Source organism: Homalodisca vitripennis, unplaced genomic scaffold, assembly GCF_021130785.1.
Source record: "Homalodisca vitripennis isolate AUS2020 unplaced genomic scaffold, UT_GWSS_2.1 ScUCBcl_319;HRSCAF=2058, whole genome shotgun sequence".
Classification (NCBI taxonomy): domain Eukaryota; kingdom Metazoa; phylum Arthropoda; class Insecta; order Hemiptera; family Cicadellidae; genus Homalodisca; species Homalodisca vitripennis.
The window spans coordinates 35,476-46,256 of NW_025776422.1; the positions used below are offsets into that span (position 1 = coordinate 35,476).

General features: G+C 34.8%; 2 protein-coding genes across 2 annotated transcripts; both read right to left on the minus strand.

The window, feature by feature from the left end:
* Nucleotides 1–1,579: 1,579 nt before the first annotated feature.
* On the minus strand, nt 1,580–4,178 carry LOC124370554. Its single transcript, XM_046828843.1, has 2 exons — nt 2,034–4,178; nt 1,580–1,773 (listed from the first exon to the last, which is right to left on the minus strand). Exon 1 carries the CDS (start codon nt 3,143–3,145, stop codon nt 2,036–2,038), a length of 1,110 nt encoding a protein of 369 aa, XP_046684799.1. The 5' UTR covers nt 3,146–4,178; the 3' UTR covers nt 1,580–1,773; nt 2,034–2,035.
* A 5,343-nt stretch (nt 4,179–9,521) lies between these two features.
* LOC124370553 (piggyBac transposable element-derived protein 4-like) lies at nt 9,522–10,541 on the minus strand. Its single transcript, XM_046828841.1, has one exon. It carries the CDS (start codon nt 10,539–10,541, stop codon nt 9,522–9,524), a length of 1,020 nt encoding a protein of 339 aa, XP_046684797.1.
* Between the last annotated feature and the right edge of the window lie 240 nt (nt 10,542–10,781).

The window sequence follows — 10,781 nt, forward strand, 5'->3', positions numbered from 1 at the left end:
CTCAAGAGAATCGGCTTTGTAAGAGAATTTAGGCATAATTTGAACTCCGTTGGTGATCTGAAAAGAAAAAAGTTATTTATTGGCATGCCAATATCTATACATTGACATAGTGCCAATCACTGCTAGGTTACAGTGATTGGCATGCCAACGAGAAATATATATGTGTGCCAATGACTGTTTCAAATTGAGTTGTTAAACAATAACAATATTCATAAAAAGCCCATTGTTTTTATACTTCGAAAGATGTTATTTTGGCTTAAAATAAACAATCTCTTAAATACATAGTCATTGGCACTCCCTGCCGATGACTATATTTCATAATTTTTAAACATACAGTCATTGGCACCCCCTTTGCAGGTTTGATTTTGAGGTTATTTAACTTAAAACCTATCAAAAATGGTTTCAACTCCTTCTACATTACAGCTATCATTGTCTTAGTTGCAAAGATTTATCTTATCAAAGGGAAAATAACATAGTACAGAGAAGCAACTCTAAAGGAATTCACAAGAAGATCAACAGAAAAAGCTTACCTATACTAAAAATAATTTTTCCAGACACCACGTGCAGTCTATCTGCAAACATCACAATACCAATTGGGGAGAACTGTTAAGAGTATCTAATGAACTATGTTGGCATTCAATGCTGCCAACCTAAATCTTGTAATGAACAAAATAATTACAAAGTGCCAATGACTGTACTAGTGCCAATGACTGTATGGTTTACCCTATACTATATTACATTATTCTTGTCACATCTTATTTTAAATATTCATACAAACCTTATACTAATCTGACTATTATGGTCAGATATTTTTATGTCAGCCCGTTTTTAGAAAAGGTTTATTTGTCATTATTATGACGGGGCATAGGCTGACTACATGGGAGCCTACAATATTTTAAAAGAAAAACTGGCTTATTCCCCTCAAGGTTAAATTTTGACAGGTAAAAAAAAATATTTATATAATTGGAGGAATTATTCTTTTATTGGCACATTTCATTAAAGAGAAGGTCACAAATTTTATTTCATAAGCATGTATTGGTTTTTATGTGCTTCTCTGTACACTCATCCATCCACACAAGCCAGTTTATAGACCATGTTTTAAAAATTTCTTAAATAAAATGGTCTCATTCAGCACCAGTATGGTCATTCACACTTGAAGAGTTTTCATACTCTTATTCTATGAACCTCTTAAGTTCCCTTACATTACGGATCCCAAAGAATTCATTATTGTCTAGTCTGGTTAATGCATATGCATTTTCTCTTTTAATGCCTGCAATTACATATGAAGGGTGCAGGAGAAAAACCAACTTAGTCACAAAACTAAAATTTTTCAGGAGAGCAAAAACAAAGTTTCAAACGGTCTGTAAAAAAAGAACATAACTTTTTGACCTTAAAAACTGGATCTAGGTTTAGTATAACTGTTTTTTTATAAAATATAAAAAAATTAGCTCATTGCAACAATTAGTTTATTTTTAAAAAATTGTCCCGGTAACAACGCCATGGACTTAGTTGGTTTTTCCCCTGCACACGATGGACTCAATTGGGTTTTCCCCTGTAAATAATGAAACAAACTAGTCAATATTTTTTAACTTCTGGTTTATTATCACATTTGATTGAAAAAAGGACAAAACAAAACTTAGATATATGTAAATATTTGAAAACTGTGAAAGTCTGTCATTTTCATTGGATATGGTCCAACGTCTTTCTTTTAGTTAGCTCCACACACTTTTGGTTACCTCCACTTTAGGTTACATTTTCACTTGAGGTTTCTTCCTAAAACACAATGAAAAAACCAAATAATATCCAACTAATAGGATATAGTTTTAATCCTCACAACTGTAAATACTAACAAAAAGAAAATTGTGAATAATTCAATATTTGCAAAGACAAAGTATCTTAGGTTTGTTATTTTTCACAAATAATTTTGTGTTAGAATGTTTTAGGAACATAATTATTTCATTAATCACTGCTAACGGAAAGTTATTGGAAAAAATAGTAAAACAGTTGAATAAGATATAGATTTCAAAACGTACCTTTAAAAGTTAGCTTCTGCAGTCTCATGAGCGGCTACATCAACGGCTGGAACCTCAATCGCTGTTTCATTTCCCACAAAAAGGTTCATGTAATATTCCTTTGAACCTTCTTCTTCGCAAAACTTTAGAAGGACTTTTAGGTCGTTGCACTTTTCCTTTGACAGTGCTAAGGGTGCATTGTAGGATTGTTCAGGCTCAGCCATATGCTCAGGCCTAGGCAAGTTCTTCTTTTTTCTTTGTTTTTCTTCTCTTTCTTTCTCTCTATCATTCTTCTTTATGGATGATGTGAAAAAGGCCCCATTGTATCCGTTCCGATATTCTAAGCTGAGACATTTATCTTGGAAAAATCTAAGTTGTTTTACCGGTCTGACGGCAAAGAGAAACTTATTTTTGTAGTCTTTGGATGCCAAAAACTCTCCCCATTTTTTGAACATTTTCTGTTGGCAAGAAACCACTGTGAAGGGTGATGGTTTTACTCGAGCGTTCTCCAACACAGATCTCCAACCGTCAGGTGTTTCAGCTTTTGCTGTTTTAGGGATTAATCCCATATTTTTGTCATTTTCCATATAAGAGTGTCCTCTTACTGGGAAAGTCACTATAACTTTGTCAAACCGTTTCTCTTCAGTTGTGAGGTAGTGCAACATCTTCATTACAGTGTGGTTCTTATTTTGACCTCCGCATGAATCAGCAAAGATGTAGAGGGTTTTCACTTCCATTGACAGGTAATTTTGGACAAAATCGTACAAAAAAGAGGCAACATCATCAGATCCCTTCTTACCAACAGTCTCGTCATAGGTGTACATGATGGATTCCCCAGTGGACAAGATGTGTACATTGAAGATGTAAAATGTCAACTGTCGTCTAAAATAAACTTCACTAGTGGAGATGTTGGGGGTCGGTAGATTCTTCCCGAAATCAATCGCAATAGCCTCCACTTCATTGCGTTGTTTTGCTGATTTTTTGGCTTTACGTTTCAACTTGTAAAACCAATCTGCCTTAGTAATATGCAGTTTTTGCTCTTCCTCCAGTTTTTTTCTTTTCTTCAAGTAGGGATTCTTTTTCTTCAACTGACACTGCAGCAATCTTTCTTTCAATTCCTGAAACCTTTGCATTATTTTCGTCACAAAAACAACATGTGTCAGTTCTTGGGTATCCAAACCCGATATTGAACTCAGTGACAAAGGTGTGTCGAAATGTCTCGTAGGAAATTTCCATGCCTGGGTTCTTATTTAAAAACATTGACAGAAGCTCCTTGACATTTAAATTTTCAGGTAAGTACACTTTGGTACTGTCATGAAGGCTGTAATGAGCCCGTCTACCTTTTAAAGAACAAAAAAAGCTCATCATAGCTTCGCGTGTAGCCTCTGGGACTTTACGAGGTCGATTAAAATGTTTTCCTCTGTTATCTACGGGAGATTTACCAGTGGTCATTATTGACTGCTTGATTCTGTGTAGCCTAAAAGGTTTAACACCAAAAAGAGACTGAAAGGCCTTAAAACAAACAGGGATCTCAACGGCAGACTCATCTCTCACAACTCTAACTTTGTATGAAAAAGAACCTTCGTTCATTCTAGCTTGGTTTTCGTCTAGCCGAGGTCTCCTCCGAGAAACAGGATGCAACGCAATTAGTCCACCCAAGTAGCTGTTTTGAGCATTGGTACCTCCTTCACGCCCTATGTCATTGAATTGTTTAATTAAGGAATTTCTCTCTTCTGGTGTAACTTGTTGAAAACATTCGTATCGTTTACAACGGCAATCTTCACCCGTTTCATATGAGCAAGCCCGTAGCTTTTTGGCGACATCCCTAACTCTCCCAGTTATTTTTCGTTTTTTCGTAGTTTTTACTTCACTTACCCTAGTGGCTTCATCATCACTTTCACTTTGCAGCTCACCGTCAATCATTTTCAAGTGATTGGGCACTAAACACAATATTCACCAACGCTAATTCAAATACGCACACCAAATAAACACTAATAACCTAAAACTTCACTTCAACAGTACAAACTAACACAACAGAGACAATAAGGAGTGTGTTGTTTAGTCTGCTACAGCTGAACCACAGAGTATGGATTGTTTGCGCATGCGCTAAGGTCAGCTGACTGTGGACTCAGTTGCTTTTTCCCCTGAACCAGATGGACTGAGTTAGTTTTTTCCCCTGCGGTACAACATTTTAAATGGCTGTATCTTGTAACTCAGTTAGTTATTCTCCTGCAGCTTTTGGCATGTTAAAATATGGACCACAGACTATCGAATGGCATCATAATCTGTAAATCGATTTTTTTGGACTAAGTTGGTTTTTCTCCTGCACCCTTCATATGGTCCTTCATAAAGTAAGAAATATTTTTTAATCTTCTTATCTAATGCATTTGATAAAATATGGTTTTTTACTAATACTTTGTCACCTATTCTATACTTAATTGGATTTAATTTCTCATCATGGCTTTTATTCCTTTTTTTCTGCCTTACTTATTAAGGGGTCATTCCATGTCAATTCAACCAGGTCATTTCACCAAACACCTCAGATTTTTATGAAACTTGGTACATTTGTTCTATATATAGAGATTAATAACACCACCAAATTTTAAATTTTTATCTCACATACCTTTTTAGTTATGGCACTTTAAAGTTTGGTCGTTTCTCAGTTTCCGAGCATTGGATAGTGCCCAGTAAAACGTGTATTAGGATAGAAAAAAAAATTCTCATTCACTTATTTGGCACCCAATCTTGGTGAAATTTTTAAGGTAGGTTTATATAAGTATAAGGAAGTTAAAAAAATATATAACATAACCCTAAGCTAAGCATAAAATATTATAAAAAAAATATTTTTTGAACTTTTTACAATTTAAAAAACGGGAACATGGCTCAGCGTAAAATTAAATATCTCAAAAAGGGAATGAGATAATCAAGAATTTTTTCCCCCTAAATTATCTATATGAAATGGGCTTTAATTTAATAAAATAAAAGTTTTGTGTATTTTCTTCCTTCTATTTATTGATACCATTGAAAGTGACATTATATTACTTACGAGCAATGTGAAGTTCGCCTGGTTTCAATAAATGGGTATAGCTTGTTAAACAAGGATAAATTACATTTTTATGTTTGGAAATCATAATTCACCCTTTCACTGTACTTATTTTAAGGCTTTGAAAGTTAATGAACCATTAGCTTTTCAATTAATTTTATGCACTCTGGTGAGAATTGATATGTTCTTCCAGTCGAGGTGTGTGGAGGCTCAACCACTGCAAGGATGTGTGGAATCGGCACATCACATATATCATCTCGTTTTGGCCAGTAAAATGAGGGGGATGGTCCTGCTGGATGAAGAAATTTTACTGTAGCGTCTCCATCTTCCTTGGCAACATTTGTTATTATCCCAAAGAACCAAAGATTGTCGTATTTACAAGCAATGTAGCGTGAGGGGTACAAATCTTCTTCTCTTACATTTAAGGCCAACCCTCTCCTTAAATTGTACGTTAGGCTAGGATGTTCATCAGTACTAATTCGCCTTGCTTCTAATGTTCCTGAAGAGTCCAAGGGTCTAAAGTTGTGAAAACTTCTGGTACCTGGAAGAGTATTAAGGTTTTCAAAACGTGTTTCAAGCTGTCGGCGAACATCATCTGCTGATTCTTTTGAAATGAAATGGAAATTTATTTTGGATATGTTTGATTTACAAAACTCGTAAAAGGTAGCTGCTGTTAGTATTTGATCTTGAAGAGGCCTTTGAAGACTTGCTTTTCTCGCCAACCTTTTAACAGTTCCCCCAATACCGTCACATTCAGTTTTGCCGTGGCTTGTAGCAAAGAAAGACCATTGGCCTTTAATTTTAAAGTCTTTTTCATGAAGTGAAAGGTTCATGAAGTTGTATTTGTTTTTGTACTGTCCGGCGCAACCGTCACTGTAATAGTGAACATCCGTGACATTGGGATAATTTTCCTTGACATACTCTAACAGGGTTTCTTGTATTTTATAAACCATACAAACATCATGATTTAAGTCATCGGAGATTACACAATGTGATGAGACTATTTTTTCCTCGTCAACACACATGTTAATAATTACTGGATGAACAGTACAGGAGTCTGAGGTCCAATGATAACCCTGCACCTCATCTTGAATCACAAATGAGAAATTCTCACTAAAGTCCATTGATATAATGGCTTCGTTTGGCGCACAGTTATCCTTTAAGCTTTTAAAATAGCTGGACTGGCTTTTTGCAATATAAGAATGAGGGATCAGTTTTTCTATTTTTGTTGCCAACTCGTCAACAAATTCATCAATAGTTGAAGTTTGTGTTATCATCTGTGTCCTGTCTGTAGCTACCCACTGTTTGAATTCTATTCTATCATCTTCTTCATAGTTTTCAAACTTTGCTTGTAAGAATGTTGTCAGATTGTCTTTTGAGGGACATGTTTCACATCGCCTTAACATGCAGTTTTGAGTTGGATTTTCACATAAAAGAAGATTTTGTAGATCTTTGTGACTCTCTTCCAGTTGTGCTGCATGTATTAAGAGCAACACATTTTGATGAATAGTACACACACAAACAGAGTGTGTTCCACTAGCACCAGCCAGAACACACCATTTGGGACGAAGAGTACAAAACTTGGAGAACCCTATTTTTATGTCAGGATGTTCCCTTTTGAAGTTTGCAAATATTTCATTGAGGTTACTTAAAATTAATCTTTTCTTCTCATATTTTTTCTTTCCCAGGCTTACTACATCTTTCATACCTGGCAAAACTCTTGATTGCTCGTCGCTTTGATAAAAATTTGTGACCAACTCCACAACTTCAGGACTGAGTTTCTTTCCTCTTCTTGGTTCAGGTTCAGCCAAAAGTCCTTTTTCTTTGTACAATTTTTGTGCCTGTCTAGCAGAATAATCAGACACTTCAAAGGCATCTTTGATTTTTGTTCTCGACCAATTCAGTGATGCTGGAATCGTTAATAGTTGTATTTTCTTTTTTGATGAAAGTTTATTTACTTCACTTTTTATATTCTCAACAAGCAGGTCCATTTCATCTGCTTTTTGTTCAGCTGTTTTTTGCAATTTAGGTATTTTTGGTGGCAACTGAACATCTAAAACTGTTTCAATTTTCTTTTTTACATTTTGATGCAGTTTTTCTAATTTATTTTGTGCATAACCAATTTTGGAGTTTTCATTCAACGCATGTAATTTAAGAGGTGAACAACCAATATCCGTTAAAGAGGAATTTAGAGAATCAATAGCCTCTTCTTTTTGTAACTGAGTTTCAGTTTCAGTCGGCAGTGTAAAAAGATCATCATCATGTGATTCTTCTTCACAGTCATTTGGAGTAGAGAATATATTTTTAGAGCAATTGGTGCACAACTTTTCCCCTGGTTTTACCTTTAAACCTTTTGTGATACAGGCCTGACTTTGCTGAATACTTACAACTCTTAAGCCATTTTTAATGGGTTTCTTATGTTTTTTAAAAGGATAACAACAGACTTTTTGGAGGAATTCGTACTTGGTCAAAAATAAACTCTTATGATGCAAACAAATGTTAATTATTTCCTTATCATCTAATTCACTTCTTATTTTAATCAAGTTGAGATTTTCTTCAGACAAATCACTAACATTTTCTAGCCCTTTTTTTGTAACATAAGTTAATTTGTGGCATTCTGTCAGTTTTAATAGCCCTATACTACACTTATTGTCCATTTCTAATTGATTTAAAAGCAGGTTAAATTTCTCTTCTTTACAAATGCATCATAAAACAACGAAAATTTCAAAAATTAAGTTTAAAAATTTGATCTATACAAGTATATGGAATATCATTAATCTTTGTATTAATATTAGGTTTTTTAAAGATTGGCACCTTAGTTAAAACTCAATTCAACACTCAGACACACACACTAACACAATATCATAAATCCAAAGAAAGGTAAACACCACTTTATAACCACCACAGCTTATAACACTGTTACCTCTTGGGACACTAGTAACAGACTGGCTCATAACTGTCAGATACACTGCCTAGAAAAGCAGCCTGTCATGACATGAAAACCTCGTGTTGCAACTTGCCCAGATTAGGAGGTAGAATATCTGCCTGTTTATTTCTGTAGTCTAATCTATTTAAACATGAATGTTGACATTGAACTTAGGTACAGTACTGTGTTAAACTAAGCTTCTATATAAATATTATAATAATTATAATGTTTATATAGAACATTATAATTATTAAAATGTTAAATTAAAATTATTAAAAATTTTATTTAATTTTCATTAACAATCTGTAGCCATTGAGACTGGTACAACCTCGCTTTGATTGTAATTAATATATTGTAACTTGCAATGGCCTTAGTTAATAGAAGGAAGAAAATACACAAAACTTTTATTTTATTAAATTAAAGCCCACTTCATATAGATAATTTAGGGGGGAAAAAATTCTTGATTATCTCATTCCCTTTTTGAGATATTTAATTTTACGCTGAACCATGTTCCCGTTTTTTAAATTGTAAAAAGTTCAAAAAATATTTTTTTTATAATATTTTATGCTTAGCTTAGGGTTATGTTTATATATTTTTTTTAACTTCCTTATACTTATATAAACCTACCTTGAAAATTTCACCAAGATTGGGTGCCAAATAAGTGAATGAGAATTTTTTTTTCTATCCTAATACACGTTTTACTGGGCACTATCCAATGCTCGGAAACTGAGAAACGACCAAACTTTAAAGTGCCATAACTAAAAAAGTATGTGAGATAAAAAATTTAAAATTTGGTGGTGTTATTAATCTCTATATATAGAACAAATGTACCAAGTTTCATAAAAATCTGAGGTGTTTGGTGAAAAAATTATTTTTTTCTGGTTGAATTGATGTGGAATGACCCTAAGGGGAGCGGGTCGTTCCTATCCCGCGCATGTTAAATTTACAAACTTTAGGTACATGTATTGTCAAAACTAAGAAAGTTACAACCTTCAAATGTTTTGTAGGCAAAGAGTACTCCTTTATAAACATCTCTTGCAACTTTAGTAAAAAAATCTTTAACACGTTCGCTACCGAGCGGCGCATATATGCGCCGGCCGGGTTATTACGAGAGACCGACGTCAGAAATACGATCTTTACACACAGACCAAGTTAATATTGGTGTGCCCTTCATCACAGACCGATGGTAAGATTTTGTTTAAATAGGTTATTATACTTTGTAATAACCCTAATTATATATATATTTGATGTATATTTCTGTTTTTGCGGTTTTTAGCATTATTTTATTACGGCGCATATATGAGCCGGTCGGTCTATAGCATCAAAATGGTATCATAGACCGAGTGTCCCAAATATGAGCCACTATTTATTTGTTGAAATACTTTAGATTCAAGGATAATTTTTAACAAAAAAACACACCTATTCCATGAACAAGTTTATTTTACATATTTTATAAGACATATAAATCAAACTTTTACATTACAAAGATTACAAATAAATTCAAACAAAAGTGTACTTGAGATAAATTGGATGTTTGGGCCTACTTCTCATGCCATAGATTGAAACAAGTTGGCATGCAAAGGCCAAATGGTTTGTCTTTAGAGTCCTTGCAAATAGAGCAGGCATAAAAGGTTTGCTTCCTTGTATTGTGTGCTTCTCGGCAGACATGGCACCTCAGTCGCTTTTCCAGCTTGACAGGAGCATGAGTCGTCTGTGAAGAGCGGATGGGGCGAGGTTTCCGTGGAATGGGTTCTACATGAATGTATTGTTTTATAATAATGTCTCTGAAATTCAGATAGGTTGTCTTCGTTGTCAATTTGGAAAAAATAAATGTGCTGTTCCACAGTGATACATCTAGCAGGTGGAAAAATATTTTTATGTACCACCGAAGAGACTTTCTAGGAGTGGAATAATAAGAGATCATTTGATCACTGCGATCAATCCCACTCATACCCTTGTTGTAGCGAACAACCATGCTGGGCTTTTGGATCACTTCTCCCCTTTTTGTTCTTGTTTCCTCCATCTCGGGGCCATTTGAAGTTGAAATAGTCAAAACATTTCTTTTATCTCGCCATTTCATGACGGTAACGTCACCTCTTTGACGGCTCACACACTCCCCCTTTTTCAGTTTTGTTTGCACCACAACTTGCGGATTCCCAACTCTATTTGACTGTAGAGTACCACACATGTTAGTCTGGTTGGTCATGAGGTACTCGGCCAGGTCCACGCTGTTGTAGAAATTGTCGAGAAAGATTATGTGGCCTTTGCCGAGGTAGTTCTGCATTAACTTTCTCACAACTTCAAAGGCGTGGCCCTTTTCTTTGTCAATAAGTGTCCCCTTTCCTAAGTAGATGATGATATTTAAAATGAATCCATCAGATGTTGTCAGTTCGTACAGTTTTATACCGTACTTGTGTGATTTGTTTTTTATATACTGCCGAAACGACAGTCGGCCTCTGAAGAGGACCATAGCCTCATCTAGAGAAAGTGACTTCCCAGGGCTGTAAACCCTAACAGAGTTTGCTAAGATATCATTGAGGACATTCTCAATTTTATGCATCCTATTGTCTGTGGAGTCTATGTTTGGATCATAAAAACACAAACATCTTAAAATACATTCAAAACGATTGCGGGACATGGTCCGGCCAAAGATAGGATGCTCATATAAGCCGTCCTTGGACCAATAGTGTTTTATAGATGGAAGGTTTACATTACCCATCAACATACACAAACCTAAAAATTTTTTCAATTCTTCAACAGAAACATTTTCCCAAAAGTTTAGATGAGCATGTTTTGGAAA

Excerpts from the sequence above, each read along its gene's own strand:
- LOC124370554 (XM_046828843.1), bottom strand. The coding sequence starts at position 3,145 with ATGCAAAGGTTTCAGGAATTGAAAGAAAGATTGCTGCAGTGTCAGTTG.
- LOC124370553 (XM_046828841.1), bottom strand. The coding sequence starts at position 10,541 with ATGCATAAAATTGAGAATGTCCTCAATGATATCTTAGCAAACTCTGTT.